The sequence below is a fragment of the Oncorhynchus nerka genome, linkage group LG24 (assembly GCF_034236695.1).
Source record: "Oncorhynchus nerka isolate Pitt River linkage group LG24, Oner_Uvic_2.0, whole genome shotgun sequence".
NCBI lineage: Eukaryota > Metazoa > Chordata > Actinopteri > Salmoniformes > Salmonidae > Oncorhynchus > Oncorhynchus nerka.
In genome coordinates, this window is record NC_088419.1 from 36,332,959 (window position 1) to 36,352,286 (window position 19,328).

Here is a 19,328-nt window from a genome sequence, read left to right on the forward strand (position 1 = left end):
GAGTTCAGGTCACATGACAGGGTTGTCCTTAAAATGAGGGACAGTTGATTTTTTATTTTATTTTTACCTTAAAATTAATCACTAATCACATGAAATACATAATGATCTTCAGAAATTACTTTGTCAAAACAACAAAATAACTAGAGCTTTGTAATGATGCTGAAAACTTCTGAGACATTTTGGAGGAATCACAGAGGGACATTTTGTCACTTATTTTATTCATATAAAAATAATCGGATTTATTGAATTTTCCATGTGGTCACTCAATGTAATATAACAGGCTTTTAAAATCAAATATGCACAATTTCTACTTAAAATATTAAAGGGATGCAAAAGGCTCTCATTTCGTGGATCAATCCCAATATCTACGTTTTTTAAAGTAGTTTCATGTCCAGGGAAGTTTTTACAGTACTGAAAGAGTACAAACATTTTTTTAAATCAATATGTTCCAGATATTTGCAACCTAAAAATAATAAAGATAATTATGTTAAACCAAGATTAATATTTATATTTATTAAAATGTATTGTAATGAGATTCAACTCAACAGGACAATTTCCCACGTGACTTCTAACTTGCTCAAATGGGATGGCGTCCCAGACAGATTCGCCTTCTCCGCAAGGCATGCTGTTGTTATGTGACAAAACAACACCGCTATAAGGCGTTGGAATAGTTTGGTGAGCATTACTGCAGCTTCCCTGTTTCTGCGTCTCGAAGGAGTTAGGGGTAAAACAACAAAACAGGTATTGTAAACGATTATTTCTGCTCTCTTGCAAATTGTTCTGAAGGCCACCATGGAGTATTTTTATTGCAAATCATTTTGCGACGATTAATTTAATTCACTCCGGTCAAGTAAAATAGATCCGCAACTGATTTAAATGATCTGCCACTTTTAGAGGTGTAACGTTCACCACTTCACTAGTTAGAAATAACCCTCTAAGGGTCCTTTTATGTTTAATGATGGTCTATATATGGCACACAGGAAATCAAGATTACATTCATTAATATGTATATATCAATGTTTCATTCACTTCTCACTTACTCTCCCTATTGACATCCCCCCCCCTTTTATCATTGCTACACTTGTAAATGTGTAATATGTATTTGAATTATTGTCTCATTCAGTTCTCTTTGACCTGCACTGTTGGAGCTTGGGGGCATAAGCATTTCACTGTACACTGCAATTACATCTGTGACCCTGTGCATGTGACTACAAAACGAATCTAATCACCAGTCTCACTGTCTATCTTCATAGATCACTCATCAAATATCCTCCACCCAGTCCCACCATGAATATCCAGTCAGCTATCAACAGGGCGGTGTTTGCTCCCCGGGATGAGAGGATGCTAGTGGCTGTGGAGGTGAAGAGGAGAAGAAGGAAAAGGGTCCCCTTTCTGCCCACTGGAGGCAAGGGAGAATACATTACATACATCTGTTTGTCAGGTAACACCTATGTTTTTTATGCATACAACAACGTGACTACATCTGCATTCAGCATTTTTTGTTGTTGTCTCAGGGTAGGTGGTGATCTAGGATGAGTTTAGCCTTTTAAGGATGCACTATGCAGAAATGGTCATATAAATATGTTTATTTAACAACAAGCAAGTGTAGAGAATCACTACCAGTTAAACTGCTGTGTAATATATTTTCCATTGCCAAAAATATAGTATTTTCTGCTGTTTTGAAACTGGTTAACAAAACTGAAAGTAAAAGTCTCTCAAAAACGAAACTTAAGAACATGAAGCATAGAAATGACGCACATAGAACAGATCTACAGCTTTTTAGACTGGCTTTCAATAAGAATGACAGATCTATAACTCACCTGTCTATGTGCATTTGGTCAGGTAGCCCAAAAAGTTACATATTGCAGCTTTAAATCATAATGAATAAGAGGGGAGAGGCCTGATCCAGACGAGCAGTCCTACGTTGAGACTCGACGTGAATACGGGCCCGGGTATACTGAGATGACCGGTTGATAGATCAGTGTGACTTTTACAGTTCACTGTCCTGTTGCTACTCTGTAGTCCTGCTATGCACAACTCGCTTGTTCAGTAGGTTATTGAAAATCTGCGTTTTTAACTTTCTCATAGTGGCATTGTCTGAACAGAAGGATGCAGAGTTATTCATCGTGTTGCAAGAACGACATTGTGCTGCTGGTAATCTAAGATCTTTGCATCTGACACTGTCAGAGGACATGGATCCTAAAATTGAGCAGGAAGGGTCATTCACATATATTTAGCTGTGTTCAGTGTCATCTGTCGCTATTGTTACTGTGATGAAGTCACCCAGAGCCATGATCATTCACTGGCCCTACCCAAATACCACTGATGGCTGGGTGATGGCTGGCTGGGTGTCCTCAGCTGGCACTGCCATTCCCCCCCCCCCCCCCCCCATTACAAAACCCTCATATCGTGTGAACAAGAGAAACTACTGAAGAAGAATAAGCATTGGTGGTCTGTTTGTTGATCTGTCATGGCGACTGATCGCTAATGCCTTCTGTGTTGGGTTAATTTGTTCACAATGAAACACATATCCATTACTGGATAGCCAGTCTTTTATCAAGTGTCTTTTAATCTTGATTCTAGTAGGGAGTACATTTACATCCTCTATTGTGGGTGTTATGACATGTGCTTGCTTACCTTTCAGTATTGGCATATTTGTAAACCCTTGACTCCTCTCAATTCCCCAGTGACCAATAAGAGGCCAGCTCAGCTCCTCATCACCAAAGTCAAGCAGTTTGGAGGCTCCGCCCCCTTCACCAGAAGGTCACAGTGGGCCGTGGAGCAGCTTCGCCAGGTCAACGGCATCAACCCCAACAAGGTGACATCACCACTAGTATACATGCCTATTGGCTGGAATGTTTAGACTACTATTCCCCCTACTGTCCTGTGACCTATACTGTATCCCTCCTGTGTGTCTCCCTCAGGACTGCCCAGAGTTTGACCTGGTGTTCGACAACGCCTTTGACCAATGGGTGGCCAGCTCAGCGCCAGAGAAGTGCATCTTCATCCAGATCATGTACCATGCCTGTCAGACCTATTGGGAAGGCAAGGAGGGGGTCCCTGGTAGCCCAGCCGGGGACCAGCAGAAGGGGCAAAGAGGTCAAGGGGGCCAGGGTAGCCCAGGGGCCCAAGGGGGCCATGGTAGCCCAGGGGCCCAAGGGGGCCATGGTAGCCCAGGGGCCCAAGTGGGCCAGATAGGAGGACCAGTGGCCCAGGCTAGACGGAAGAGCACCGTGGGTCCCAGGCCCCATCATACTGAGTTTGTCAACTGTCAGTCCAAACTCACAGGAGGTAAGGGAGTGTTTGAAGGCTAAGCCCAGTCTATCAACAGTCGGTCCCAATTCACTTCCTTCTCCTTGGTCCTAACCCTTCCATGTTTTCAAATCAAAGTGCTAGTGGAAGGGTTAGGGAGTGAATTTGGGTCATATGTGAGTGTGAATTGTTCTGGGACCACTGGGTCAACCCTAGGAGTGGCTTGTCTTATCATCTCATAATATGGCATGGACTCCCAATATCATGTTTGATTCTGTAGTTTCTATTTGCCTATTTTGGTCATGGTTATAATACAGCTATTATCAGATTCCACTATTTGTGTCATTGTCATTCTAACAGATGCCTGCAAAATGAATCTGGTCCTGTACCGTTGCAAGGTCTTTTTCAATCGCATGAAGAAGGTGATGGTTTCAAACCAAAGCCGTTCTCAGGCTGGAGGTAAGTGAGTCAAAAAAATCCCAAATAACCCCTAATACTCACTGAGTAGCAACACAATCTTTGCAGAGATGACAAAAGGCATGTGGTGATGACCTTAGTAGGCCTGTGGCTGTGTCTGTTCTATTCTCATGGATTCCTAATCCTCTCTCAGGAGATGGATGGGTTTGGTCTATTGTCTTCTGTTACACCTCTCCACTGCAGTAGAGAATGGCTCTTCTATGAGGTTGTGCCTAGATGAGTGGTGGACTTTGTGTCCAAACCTCCTGCTAAAAAACAAAGGCTGGCCTTGAGTCTCCGGGGCAGGGAGACTGAGAAGGAACGCGGCTCCCCATTGAACCCGCTGACAGGGGGGTTGTCATGTGTAGCACTGGGAGAGGTGCCAGGCGGTAGCAGGGCCTAGAGACACAGAGCGACAGCAAATGTTGCTGTCTTTGTCCTAAGCTGACCAGTCCAGGGCTTGTATCCACAAAGCGTCTCAGTGTAGGAGTGCCTTTTGGATCATAATGAATATTATTATATGAACAGATCCTGGATCAGCACTCCTTCTCTGACACTTTCACCCATGAATATACTGAACTCATGCCTAGGCTGTTTTATAATTGTTAATTATCACTGAACAGGATTTGTTATAGCAGTCTTCTGAGTATCCTATCTGATGCACTATTCTCTGTCCCTGTGTGTTGTGCAGCAGGTCCTAGAGCAGGACCCAGTGGGCAGCGCCCTCCAGGGGGCAGTATGGGTAGTGTAGTCCAGAGGGCCAACCAGGCCCTGCAGGAGCGTGGGGAGAGACTGGGCCGGGCCGAGGACAAGACGGTAGACCTAATGCACAAAGCCCAGCAGTTTGCAGACACTGCTCACAAGGTGTGACATTGTTGAATGTAAATAGTATAGACACACATGCTAACACACACACAGATTCAGCATGTGGGTAAAAGTTTGACTCCACCCCCTGAGTTTGGTCCACTTTGGTCCCACTTTTATTATGAAGTGTGCATCATTCCACACTATGGCTATCCTGCGGTGTACGTTGACTTTGTTCAGAACGTTTACCCACTGAGAAAGCCAGCAGAGCTACAGTCAACCTCATCAACCAACAAAAAAATCAGGCCCCTAGAATGCCCTCCCAAGTGGCCCATCGAAGTGAAAACAAATGTTTTTTGTGTTTTATTTAATAGGAAATTATCTAGAATGTGTAAATTATGATTTTCTTTCTCCTCTAGCTGGCTCTGAAGTATTCAAACTAGAGGCATATCTTCCTGTGGAACCGCTCCTGGAGTCTTTGGCCCTAATTTACTTGTTAGTTCTATGTAATAACATTTTTACTAATCTTTGACTGAATTGAAACTAATGGACTAATGTTGGACTGAGTTGAAACCAAGTGGTCACACTGCAATTCCTCTGTGAAGAGTCCTGTGTAGTACTGGGTTATTGCGCTTGCTATTAGGACTTAGACTGTGGACAAGCAACTGTCACTTGTGTCAGAAGGACTTTAAAATGTTTACAGGTGGGGAGGACGGCCCAGTTATGGACCCCCCCAGGATTAAAGAATAACCTTTCACCTCTGTGGATTACATGATGGTGTCCTTTCATGGGATAGATAGTTTGTATACTGGATGGCAATGTAGTGTCACAATGCTCCCACTGTTTGAGTGTACATGTCTTCCCTGCTTCGGTAGCGTCTTCTCTGATAACAAGGATTTTTAGATTGTATTGATGAACTTTTGTGTTTTGCGGTTTTAGATATCTTAATATAGATTCACGAATTCACACAGTGAACAGCTGACAAGTGAAGTTGAGGACCTACGTGTCTCCACAATGAATGTATTTCCTTTTTTTTTTTTTTTTGCTCATTGCATAAATTATTGATCGTTTTATGACTGAATAGGCACACAAAGAGCAGCCTGTGAATATTGGCATGAACCGATGCAACTCGGATTGCAAATGAATTCCTGGTGTTATTATTTTCCTTTTTTTTATCTCTGCGTTGTTGGGAAGGGCCCGTAAGGAAGCATTTCACTGTTAGTCTACACCTGTTTACGAAGTATGTGACACAACCATTTTTTTTTTATTATTTTTTTTTTTTTTACAAATGGCATTTTCATTGAATGTTTGACTGGCATTGTATGCATAAGTGTAGCTTTTAAGGTTATTGCCTTCATGGTTGTCAGAGCAGGGGAACAAGGAACACCTGGTGAAATCTTTTTTTTTTTTTTTTTTTCTTTGCATGATTTTGTAATGGTCTTGATTTCTTTGCTCTTTCTAAAGTGGAATATGCACTCATTTGCTTTCATTTTTTTTCATGCTCAATTCCTCCAGTGCCCTTTTCCTGCTTGTAATCAAAACCATTGAATAGTCACCAATCACTGTTCCAAATTCTAGTTAATATGTTCCTATTTGATCCTTGCTCTTGTCTTTGTCTAATCGTGTTTGATTAATTGATCCCCTGAATTGTCACTGTCTTGTCACGTATGTCATCTGTTTTTGTCTCTTGTGCCATATCATATTAAATATCTACATGTATGCTGGTTCCATGTGAAAAGATTTGAGTGTAGCAGTTGGAATGGTGGGTTCATGTATGTAGACCAGGTCTCTTCTAGGTGAGGTCATAGGGAAGGTATTTAGTGTGATGGTAATCACGTCCACCCAGCCGGCTCAATGCGGTAGCAAATTGATCCCGGGGACGACGTTGGTGTGATAAAGTTTCTGATTAACACTATAGATACCGTGGAGTTGGCTAGTGATGAGGAGACTGGTAGAGATGGGATGGTTCAGTTGGTTAGTGATGAGGGTTCGTTAGGATGAAGGTGTAGTTGTTGAAGGTCTAGCTAAATGCTGTTTTGATGCCCAGTGATAATATTTTTATTCTGCACACTACAGACAGTTTTGGGATGGAGTTTTCCTTTAAACTCTTATCTTTTGGTATTTTTTTCATTAGTCCATTGACATGGTTTCAATGTTTTTGCTTGTCAGCAATCAAGTTTTCTAGATATCGAACTTTCAAAACACAGAAATCATCCCTGAATGAGGCTTTTTGTGTCATATGATGCAGCAACAGGATGACGAAATCATCGCCGTTTGATATATTTTGAAAATTGCATATCTTGAACTTGATTGCTGACAAGCAAAACATTTTGAGACCGTTAACAATGGACCAATGAAACAAACACCGAAAGACTGTTTTTGGGGTAGAGTTTTCTTTTAATTGATATGCTTTAGCAGCTGGGGCAGTATGTCCCTCCTTTAGAGGGTCGTCTTACCTCTGTCTTCAGAGTACTCCTATTAGAATGACGCTTATTCTGTCGGCTAACTGTCAGGAGTGGAATCCAAAGAGGCCGCTTGTCGTAACTGCATGTTTTCTGTTACTGCTGTGGCAAAATGTGGGTTAGAATCTGAATGAATTGTCCAAGAAGAGTGCCTTACTACCTTTGTATAGCCTGATGGTGGAGTTAAACCCTGTACTCACATGTTTTATTGTTCCTAGAAATGCAGAGTATTTAACATTGCCTTATACTACAGAGCTTCAAGTACTGTTTTACGTGTAAATGAGATTTCTTGTACTGTCTTTAATGAGAAGAAGAGCAATGACCTTAACACTCCTTTTTTGAGCCAATAAATGAAACCCATCTGATGTTCTCTGTTTTCATTGTGATAGTGTCTCGTGTGTCCCTGGACAGAGGTACAGGTACTTTGGTTTGCCCTATTTCCCAACAGTAGAGGGTGCTCAAACCGCAGTCAAATCCGATCCACCGCCCATCACAAATGATGTCGTTACTTAAGGTTATTCTTTGAACGTGTACTTTATTCTTGCGTCGACAATGCAACACATTTGACTGTTCATACTGAGAATGTAGGCGATAGCCTATGGTCAGGCTTGTTTGTTAGGAATATTTTAGATCTGTCATTTCTCAGTCACCAGTGATTGTTCAGTAGAAGGAAATTAAGCTTAAAAGAACTGGGATCATTGTTTTGGGATCATAAGCTTTACTGCCCACATGTTCAATCCGGTCATAACTCTGTCAAACCACTCTCCAAACCAATAAACTATTCTCAAAAAATTTGGAAAATGTAGCTTATGCAATATCTGTATTTTCATATATTGTATATCCAGGTTGCTTGGTGTGCATCTATGGCTCTGAGGAAACTCATTTCTGGTCTTTCTGGAGAATACAGTACTTAACGTTGATGCAACTGTTATGATGCAACAAATGTAATGCATGAGGGATTTTTTTTATTTTAAGGGCTTTTATATACATGACAACGTTGCTTTTGAGTCACCTAAACAGACACTCTGAGATGACTGGGATATAAATTGAAAATGATTTCATTCATTGTATGTGGTGTGCTACTGAATTTACATTTAAATGAACTACTTAGCTCCCGCTTTTGTACCATAGATGTATTTTATGATTTACTCATTTAGGACCATTAGATCAATTCTGATATTCACATCAGTATTACATTGTGGCTAATATGTTTAACATTCATGGTCACAACAGGAATTGTCAAGTGTGTCGTATCGACAAAATATATATTTCCTGATGCCTAAAGTAGATGTATCAGCAAGAAGGACCGGCCATGACTTTTGTGGCCTTGGAGCCACAGTGACGTTGCATCAATCCCATATTGATCCTACTTGTCTTTTCCTCCTTGGATGTTAACATGGCACTGACCCTCAGTTTAAGTCTGACTTAAGTGTGGCTTAACTCTGACTCCGACCGCTGTGTCATGAGTCACGACTATTGGCCAGGCACACAGGGGTTGTGTACATTTGGGTAAGCTGTGGCAAAAATGTTTTTCAATGGAAAACCAAAATAAGCAGCTCTAATCGAATACGTTTTGGTAGTCCCTCCCTGTTTCAGTCCGTTTTCTTCTTTTTGATGCTGAATAAAGCTGACCTGGGAGAGCATTTAAGTTTTGAATAGCTTTTGGCGATATTGTCATCACTATTTAACTGCTACAGTAATTCATGTATTATTTTAATAATTTATTGTTAGTCAGAACCGGATGTCCTTATCCAGTGTACCACAGGGTGGCACTACTGTGGAAATTCTCATTGTATTGGTCGCATACACATGTATAGCAGATGTTATTGCGGGTATAGTGAAATGCTTGTGTTTCTAACTCCAACAGTGCAGTAATATATAACAATACACAATACACAAATCTAAAAGTAAATGGAATTAATAAATATATAAATATTAGGATGAGCAGAGTCCGGATTTTGTATATGTATATATGTACAGTATATAATGTCAGACATTATGGACAGCATGTGGATAGAATATATAGTGTATTCAGACCCTTCAACGTTTTCCACATTTTGTTACGTTACAGCCTTATTCTAAAATTGATTAAATAATAATGTGGATTCTATGACAAATGCATAAAAATGTTTTTAGAAATGTTTGCAAATGTATAAAAATGTAAAAACAGAAATACTTTATTTACATAAGTATTCAGACCCTTAGCTATGAGACTCGAAAATTGAGCTCAGGTGTATCCTGTTTCCATTGATCACCCTTGAGGTGTTTCTACAACTTGATTGGAGTCCAACTGTTTAATTCAATTGATTGGACATGATTTGGAAAGGCACACACCTGTCTATATATGGTCCCATAGTTGGCAGTGTGTGGCAGAGCAAAAACCAAGCCATAAGGTCAAAGGAATTGTCCATAGAGCTCAGAGAGAGGATTGTGTCGAGGCACAGATTTGGAGAAGAGTACCAAATCATTTCTGCAGCAGTGAAGGTCCCCAAGAACACAGTGGCCTCCATCATTCTTAAATGAAATAATTGTTGAACCACCAAGACTCAGCCAAACTGAAGAATCGAGGGAGAAGGGCCTTGGTCAGGGATGTAACCAAGAACCCGACGGTTCCTCTGTGGAGCAGGGAGAACCTTCCAGAAGGTCAACCATCTCTGCAGGATTCCACCAATCAGGCCTTCATGGTAGAGTGACCAGACGGAAGGCACTCCTCAGTAAAATGCACATGACAGCCCGCTTGGAGTTAAAAGACTCTGAACATGAGAAACAAGATTATTTGGTCTGATGAAACCAAGATTGAGCATCATGTTGTGGGGATGTTTTTCAGCGGCAGGGACTGGGAGGCTAGTCAAGATCTAGGGAAAGATGAACGGAGCAAAGTACAGAGATCCTTGATGAAAACCTGCTCCGGAGCGGAGCGCTCAGGACCTCAGACGGGGGCGACGGTTCACCTTCCAACAGGACAATGACCCGAAGCACATAGCCAAGACAACACAGGTGTGGCTTTGGGACAAGTCTCTGCTCTGAATATCCTTGAGTGGCCCAGCCTGAACATGGACTTGAACCCTATCAAACATCTCTGGAGAGATCTGGAAATAGCTCTGCAGCGACGCTCCCCATCCAACTTGACAAAGCTTGAGAGGAACTGCAGAGAAGAATGTGAGAAACTCCCCAAATACAGGTGTGCCAAGCTTGTAGCATCATACCCAAGAAGATTTGAGGCTGTAATCGCTGCCAAAGGTGCTTCAACAAAGTACTGAGTGAATGGTCTGTATACATTATGTAAATGGGATATTTCATTTATTTGTATTTTTATACATTTGCAAAAACTTCCCAAAACTGTTTTTGCTTTGTCATTATAGGGTATTGTGTGTAGATTGATGAGGAAGATAAAACAAAACAATCTAATCCATTTTAGAATAAGGCTGTAACGTATCAAAATGTGGAAAAAGTTAAGGGGTCTGAATACTTTCCGAATGCATTGTATATCTGAAGAATATGTGGAAAGAATAGGATATGTACAGCAATAGTTGAATTGGATGGCCTTGGCTATAATACAGTATATACATATGAAGTGGGTAAAACAAAATGTGAACATTATTAAAGTGACCAATGTTCCATGAATATGTACATAGGGCAGAAGCCGCTACAGTGCAGGGATGAGTAACCGGCTAGTGACAGTGACTAAGCTCAGCGCAGCGTGCTGGGTGGAGGCTGGCTAGCGATGGCTACTTTAACAGTCTGATGGCCTTGAGATAAAAGCTGTTTTTCACTCTCTCGGTCCCAACTTTGATGCACCTGTACTGACCTCGCCTTCTGGATGATAGTGGGGTGAACAGGCCGTGGCTCGGGTGGCTGAGGTCCTTGATGATCTTCTTGGCCTTCCTGTGACACCGGATGCTGTAGATGTCCTGAAGGGCAGGCAGTGTGCTCCCGGTGATGCGCTGGGCTGACCGCACTAACCCCTTGCGGGCGGTGCAGTTGCCATGGTGCAGTGGTGAAGGTGTAGTCGAGAGATGTTTTAACGCTGTTTACACTACAAAACGTTCAAAGTCAAATGAAATGATACACCCTCAGTTCCACATATTACTGTAGTGTAAAGCCACACATTTGTCACATCTCCTACACCACCTCCATAGGTAGTTTGCGAAACTCGCCCTGGACTTGTCCCTTCCGAGCAGAAGAACGTCAACTCAATTGTCTCCTGAAGCCAAATATACCTACAGTAATAATCTTAATAGCAGAGCATTTTCGTTACTGGAGACTTAATCCCAGCACCAGAGAATTGAAGTTGAATCCTTATAATCTCTTTTGGCTGAGATGGTCCATCCACCTGCTTTCTATGAAGGCCGTCTGGCTAGACAACATTTGAAGAAGTCACTCTCTCTGTGTTGGTTGAAATAGGTAATCAACTCTTAATCTCTCACATACATCAATGCCCTCAATCTGATTTTGGGCTCCACGCATTTTTTGATTTCCAATGATGCCATGGTTTACAGGTTTAAATCTGTAGACAAAATGCTGTGTAGATAATCTCTGCGTCACGAAATCCAATAGTTTAACAGTTAGACTTTTCTCAGATTTACTGCAAAGATTTCTGATGTTATCCTTTGTGACATTAAAGCAGAAAAACTTAACCTAGAAAGTGAGATTAGAGGAGCTGGGTGGGAGGTGGGGGGAGTGGGGATCCAATTTGTTGTGAAGAGAACACAAGTCCAGGGTCTTGTCCTAGGGGCACTGTCGTCTGGGGACGGGATTATGGACAGCTGCTGGGCCACACACACAGGGAGCACACAGCAAAGTGGGACAGGTGTGTGTGTGTGCGTGTAGCTGTGTGTTTATCCATCTGTGTCTGTCGTTCCTCACAACTGACTATATGCACCGTCATGTAACATCCCAAACAAGGTCCTCTGTGGCTCAGTTCCAGGGCATGGTGCTTGCAATGCCAGGTTAGTGGGTTTGATTCCTGGGACCGGACCACCCGCCTGCAAAATATATGCACGCATGACTGTAAGTCGCTTTGGATAAAAGCGTCTGCTAAATGGCATGTGTTATTGCTATTCATATTATATCATGCCTCATCAAATGTATGATTACCTAAACAGCCGTGTTGACATGGACATGGTTACGCTGAGGACACAGGTGATATAGCTGACGACATGGAGGGGTCATGCCCGTGTTAGGGATTAGCAGGTTGTTGATAAGTCTTGATGAAACAGGTGACCTGTCCTCTGAAGGTTTACCTTGTCTGACAATCATAGGATTGGTGGGAAAGGGGTTTGATTGGTACTGACAATTGTTGTTATAGAATTGTCCTTGGAAGCACATTTATTTGAAACTGTTGAGAATTAACAAGGGCTGTCCTCGAACTACAATTCTGAGATTCAAATCAGGTTTGTCGTTTAAAAAACATTCTGTATGTGAAAACAAAGAAGCTAAGTAGCCAGGATTGCTTGAATCTATCCATTAGAACACATTTCTGTACACATTGTGCCTGTGATCATCACATTGATCACACCATGAGGTGATGAATGGGGTGACATCTCCCAATACCGTCACAGAGGACGCGTAGTGGGTCATACAGACTACAGTAAGCTAAAAACCATACGGTTGGTCCACCTCCTGTAATGGATATGTGACTTTAAGAGAATGCGGCGGTGCTGTGCTACGGTAGTGTGGGTGTGTTTTATCCTGCAGCAGCAGCCCTGGCTGCTACAGGCCTCTCACAGTGGGGCCATATGGCCTTCTCCATTTCCCATCCAGCCAGGCAACCGCACCTCTGGTCACCTTCAGCCTCCTCCCCCGGCCCTCCCTCTGAGCCCTGGCAGCCTGCACTCCCAGAGAGGTCACTGTCTGGGTTACTCATCTCTCCTGTTCTCCTTTTTACACCGCTCTCTATCCTTTCCTCCCAACCTTTCTCTCTCCGTCTCTCTCGACATTTCTCTCTCCATCTCGCGCAACCTTTCTCTATCCCCCTCTCTCTTTCTCTGTCTCCTTTTCGTCTCTCGCTCTCTCTCTCCCTCTGTTTCTCTCTCCATCTTTCTCTCTTTCTCTCTTTCTGTCTTTCTCTCTCCAGTTTCCATAGTTCCTTCTAGTACCTGAGCCAGTCTGTCCTTCCTCCTCTCTCTAGGTAAAAACATCCCAGCCTGTCTCCTTTGTGTCCAGGTGTCAGGCACCAGGACAGCTCAGGTCAATGATATCAAGTGTTAAGCCGCTTTAAAGAGAACATCCTTAATCTACGAGCCATGGATTTGCAAAGCAGTAGTATGTCTGTATGTATGTGTACGTGCGTGCGTGACCTTGTGTGTGCGTGCGCGTATCTGTTTGTGTTTGCATGTGTGTGTGAGAGTCATGGGCAGGACCCGGGTCCTTGAGAGAATATGGACTGCTCTAATAACTAAAAACCACCTCAAAGCCTTTCGATAGAGTGACTTTCATTCAATCTATCTACACAGTTTTCCGTGACCTCTCTGTCACCCAATGCTATAAAAAGCCACAGTCCTGGCTATGGAAGCGACTAACAGGGGATCTACAAACCAAATACAGCTTGAATCTAGTTCCATCAACCAAGCCAGGTCGTATTCATTAGGCACCAAATGGGGATTTTTTTTTTACTGAAACAGGGCGGGACAACCTGAACTGGTCCAATAGGAAATGCTCGTTTTTGTTTTCCATTGCAAAACATTTTGCTACGGTGCGCCGCAATGAACACAATCCAGCTCTCTAATTTCCCCCAACACTGAAGCTGGGCAGGCGTGGGTCAGGCTTGGCGCTCCGCTTTGAGCAGATGTTTGGTAACATCACAGAATTTAAGCTGGTGTTTTCATGATCGACTTTTCACCACTCCAACGCTGCACCAAAGAAAAACCTGAGCCACCCCACTGGCTGCAAGCAGAGGAGCATTTTTACTTCAGAGAGAGAGAGAGAGAGAGAGAGAGAGATAGAGAGAAGGAGAGAGATGGGGGTCGAGAAAGCTTTGAAGGTGCAAGCATCAAGGCTCACCGCACACTCATTGATATGCAGCGTGTTGCATATCACACCCTGAAACGACAAATCCCTCAACACCCCTTTGCCTCCTATCAAAGCCAGATGCCCATAGCTAGCTGACACATTTTTAATTGCAATGCAGTTTAAATGGAGATCCTGTGGATATGTGATCTATGTTGGCCCCTGGGGGAGTGCCAGAGAGAATCCCGGTAGAGCTTGCCATTCCTGGTGAGTAGGGGCCATAGGGACCAGCATCTGGCTCTCTCCCCTGCCTTGCCCCCCCCACGCAGTGATAGGGTTAACTCCTCTGTCTGTGTCCGAATCACATGCATCGCAATGGGGCTTCATGGTCCAGTCACCATCAGTACCCACCACCAGTACCACCACTCTCCACCCCTCCCTGCTTTGACTGCCCAGCCTGGACCATAGCCACTGTGTGGGTTTAAAAATGTAATCTGATTGGCTGATTCATGATTAATCCACACGTTGGCCAGTACTATGTGTACTTTCAACATGCCAATACAGGTCCTTACATTTGTACACGTGCACAGTGCTTCCATGACCCAAAGAAACATCAAATGCAGTCCTGTATTTGACACAGTGGCACCAAGCTCCGTCTCGCTCTCTCTTGGATCCATCGGTCAGCGTTATTGGATATTTGAATCATTTCCTGGTTATGTGCCCTGTTATTGGAGGACTGGAGGTCAGTTAGGGGTTTAGATTACGGAGGATAAATCCGGCTGGAGACAGAGATGCTCTGAGGTGAAATACCTCTGTCCGACCTATTCTACCCAAATTAATACATGGACTAATAATAACTAAGCAAGAACGCACCAGTTGACCTTTCTGTTCTGTGCATAATGGCTTTGACCTTACATGTCCTCCGTGTGTGTGTGTGTGTTAGAGAGAAATTTCCGTGTACTGTATGTTTAAGTGTGATTGTACCTTTTTAAAAATGTATTTGTGAGATAGTGAATGTTTTTTTCCCCGCCTCTATGCATTCAGCTGTAAATAGAACATTTTGTTGTTATACAGCATGAATGTATTCATGTATTGTGCTTCCTCCTAGTCTATTTATAACCGTCATAATCCAGTAGTCATTACTCTAAATCTCATGCCATGTTATCTGTTATATAGCCTACTACAGACAACCCACCCACGCCCACAGCACTCTGTTGACTGCTGTTGTGTAGACCAAGATTGTACCCCAAATGTCACCCTATTCTCTACATAGGGAGTCGGATGCCATTCGGGACTCAGCCCAAGTGATTATAGGCACTGACCTCTTGTCCCATGACTCACATCTGTTTGGAATGGCCATCAACCAGGTGACCGTAGATGACAATAACCAGAGTGGCTTAGTAATGTCTTTATGAGGATACAGTCTTAGTGGTGATTCCACATATGTAATATAGCTGGCAGAACCACTGTATGGAGGGATTTTGTAAGGCAAATCTGAGGTTCTGGTCAACACATATGGTAGAGTAGCCTCTGCTGTAGATAGTGTAGAGGCTTTCACACAATAGGGTCCACCCAAACCGTTCCAGCAACTACCGTTCCGGTACAACCCAGCTTGATTCGATTTGGCCCTATAGTGGGAATCAGACATAGGTTATTTGAGTGGAAGAAAGGATCCCGTGTCTGCTCCTTTGTAGAACTGTGGCTAGAACTGATCTGTTTCTGATCTGATCAAACCCCTGGAGGATTTGTATTGGCTAGTGGTCATAATTTTCCCAATTTACTGGTCTCTCTCTCGCTTTCTCTCTCGCTTTCTATCTCTCACGTCCCTTCATCATGATAGTCTGGTGAATGGTCAACCATAGCCAAGTGTTGACGATGTGAACTGTGATGAGCAATAATCATCGTAGGGGCAGTTTCCTGGACACAGGTTAAGCCTAGTCCTGGACTAAAAAAACAATTTTCCATAGAGATTATCCATTGATAATAAGGGCAATTGTGTGTGCACTATGATTCGATAGTATCAGAGTGTATTCTGATACTATAGAGAGCTAGACCCCTCAGAGAGTCTTTGACTGTCTTGGTCCATGTCCAACATTATAGCCTTGCGTTGGGGAATGAGGAAGCTGTATAGGAGATCAGGTATCAATCAGCCTGTAGTACCAAAGCTGGCGTTGGGCAGATGGGGACATTGTCTATCAGTTTAATGCGCCACCTGCGGGATCAGAAATGTTACCGCCAGAATGATGAAAACAGGCTACAATGTGCTCACATCAACACAGCTTACATTTCACTGAATTGCATGCAGATCTGTCGCCCGTGCAATACTGCGCCCTCGTCGGTAAGGCGATACACACGTGGGATGTGCAGTTTGTTTCTGTCGGTGCCCACAGATGTTGTGTTGTACGTGGAGCGTTGACACCGTATGGGATGGGAATAGGAGGGGAAGGATTGAAGCTCCTCTACTGAACCCGCACAGCCAGAGACGGGATAGGGGATGGGCCATAGAGATCCTAACAAATCATTTTAATTCCTAATTCTATGGGATGGCCATGGTCCAGATAATCACCATTATACGCTTTAGGTTTAAAGGTGGGGTGTTCGGTGTGTGGGGGGGGGGGGGGCATTTAAAAAAAAAAAACATTTAGCATCACTACATCAAGGGAAATATAGTATTCTTTCTAACAAAGATATCTACATAGATTTCAGGATGTTGTGTTTCCCTGGATGTAATCTGAATTCATGTAAACATAACAATTTTGAAAAGATAGCTTGTTCAAAGAAACTGGTCTCTTGGCTCAACTTACCCCGGGTATGGGGTAAATAGATCATAGGGACAGGGTAAGTTGAGCCACCACGGGGTAAATGGGTGATGGTGATGGTGGGTGATGCTGCTGGTAGGTCAAAGTCTCATTTGTGGAATGGAGGTGTGCTATATCGTACAGTATATCTTAAACGTATGCCTCCGTAAAAATATAGACATCTCTGTTCTATATCACTTATCCTTCCATTTCTTGACCGGTTGTCTGTGACAGGGATGTCGTTTCGATGTGCCAAATCATTGGCAATTCCTCTGCATTTGAGGCTACTAATGCCCAGGAAACTGGTCCGAGAGATTCTTGACATGTTTAGCAAGCTCAGACTCCATGTCATCAGATAAGACCTTGTGTTCCTCCTCTACTCTATCACAGCCTCTCTGTAACACAGGTCCTTTTTCCTTTTCTGTTTGTTTGTCCGTGTTCCTCTTCAGTGTCATTCAGTCTATTTGTTCATCCCTTGCTGCTGCTCAAATGGACTTCCTCCCTTCACCGTGGCTGCTCTCTCAGGGACCTCTAGGTGGGCTCCACCCCCTGTTTTGTTTCACACGGGGCATGATGATGTCTGCTCTGTAACAATAGAAATGCACGGCACACAGCAAAAAGATGCATATTATGCATAAAATTGACTAAATGTAATTGTCATTTGTATGGGGTGTGGTGGCCGTTGGCTCAACTTACCCAACGGCTATTGGCTCCACTTACCCCATGGCCATAGGCTCCACTTACCCCATGGCCATAGGCTCCACTTACCCCATGGCCATAGGCTCCACTTACCCCATGGCCATAGGCTCCACTTACCCCATGGCCATAGGCTCCACTTACCCCATGGCCATAGGCTCCACTTACCCCATGGCCATAGGCTCCACTTACCCCATGGCCATAGGCTCAACTTACCCCATGGCCATAGGCTCCACTTACCCCATGGCCATAGGCTCAACTTACCCCATGGCCATAGGCTCCACTTACCCCATGGCCATAGGCTCAACTTACCCCATGGCCATAGGCTCCACTTACCCCATGGCCATAGGCTCCACTTACCCCATGGCCATAGGCTCCACTTACCCCATGGCCATAGGCTCCACTTACCCCATGGCCATAGGCTCAACTTACCCAACGGCTATTGGCTCCACTTACCCCATGGCCATAGGCTCCACTTACCCCATGGCCATAGGCTCAACTTACCCCAAGGCAAACATTTTGACTATATTAACCCACACAGCTACAAGGATGCACTTTGATGCTAAGTTTAGGACCTCATATTGTAGCTTATAGAACTGCTGCGTAAAATAATCTTAAAACGATCTACTTTGGTTTAGATACAAGAATCATGAAACCTATATAACACAATACATTTATTTGATTTTGTGAAATATGTTTTCTTGGAAAACTTTTTGGTGGTTTCTTCCTTCACAAGACTCCATGAAATGACGGCCTCTTCCTAAATATTTGGTCAAATGATACGTTTCCTGGAAACAAGGGGTGGCTCAACTACCCCTTTGGCTCAATTTAACCCTCTCCCCTACAGTACACATTTGATTCCATGTGAAATTATATTCACAGTATTGCATTTATTTTTATTTTATTTTACAGTGTAAACCCTCACCTCACAGCAATAAAGCACAGGGAACACTCAGGCATGATAACTAAATGAGGTATTTTTAAGACGGGCAACATTCCAATGTCCATAGTAGTGTGGGACCTTCATATTATCCCTCACCATCATTCCTACCACAGCAGAATTAAAATGCATGCCCAATATATTGCTTTATCCTTAGTATGCATCATGCTAGTTTGCTTGCTTGCACGCTGGAACAGAGCCTCTGACATCATGGTGTTTCGGATGTCCTCTGCTTTATTTTGTGTACACTTTCAGGTGCAGTGTGGCGTAGAACCCTATCTTTGTCTTCGCAGCATCACAGCGTTGATTTTGCCGAGCTGCTGGTAGCTCCCTGAAATAGCTCTGCCACACATGGAGCTGCTGAGCGAGCACACGCACACGCACACGCACGCGCACACACACTTTTCTCAAGCATAGAACAATATAGGGAGCTGTGCTTAGCTCTGTGATTTTAGGCCAGCAGCTCGCTATCCTGGGCCAACTCTGTGGGGAAATAACACCGAACTCCCCCTAACAGTAAACTCCCATCCATAACACCAGCTTTAAGAGAGGAATCTGAGGAGAGGCATTAATCAAAACTCTCAAACCCTGTTGGTGAGAGGGACAGACAGAGGCAGGGGGAAAGGGAGAGAGAGAGAGAGAGAGAGAGAAAGAGTCAGTGGAAAGGCACAGAGGAAACTGAGATGGAGACAGAGAAAGGGAAAGAGACAGGGAAAGGTCGAAGGAAAGATGGGGAGAGGGTGAGGTAAGGAGAGACAGCGTAACCAGTAACCGTAATCTCTACTGACACAGCTCAGCATTGTTGTTCAACGTCTCTCTCTCTCTCTCTCTCTCTCTCTATTTTCTTGAGGCAGCGGTGCTAACCAGGGACAAACTATAGGTTGGAACCTGCGTCGGCTCACTCTGTCCTCGAACAGCAATGTTACTGCAGCTAGTGTGTCCCAAACCGCTGGCCTACTTCACCTGCAAAAC

At 43.6% G+C, this 19,328-nt stretch overlaps 1 protein-coding gene across 1 annotated transcript; it reads left to right on the top strand.

Moving 5' to 3' along the window:
- Positions 1 to 594: 594 nt before the first annotated feature.
- Positions 595 to 7,339, top strand: LOC115107924 (syntaxin-binding protein 6-like). Its single transcript, XM_029631698.2, has 7 exons — positions 595 to 741; positions 1,254 to 1,441; positions 2,688 to 2,818; positions 2,925 to 3,291; positions 3,613 to 3,711; positions 4,400 to 4,572; positions 4,932 to 7,339. Exons 2-7 carry the CDS (start codon positions 1,288 to 1,290, stop codon positions 4,953 to 4,955), a joined length of 948 nt encoding a protein of 315 aa, XP_029487558.1. The 5' UTR covers positions 595 to 741; positions 1,254 to 1,287; the 3' UTR covers positions 4,956 to 7,339.
- Positions 7,340 to 19,328: the final 11,989 nt, after the last annotated feature.

Bases quoted from the DNA above. Each gene is read 5' to 3' on its own strand.
- LOC115107924 (XM_029631698.2), top strand. From the start codon at position 1,288: ATGAATATCCAGTCAGCTATCAACAGGGCGGTGTTTGCTCCCCGGGAT. The intron at 2,819-2,924 runs GTGACATCACCA...TGTCTCCCTCAG, and splicing joins ACGGCATCAACCCCAACAAG to GACTGCCCAGAGTTTGACCT. The intron at 3,712-4,399 runs GTAAGTGAGTCA...TGTGTTGTGCAG, and splicing joins AAGCCGTTCTCAGGCTGGAG to CAGGTCCTAGAGCAGGACCC.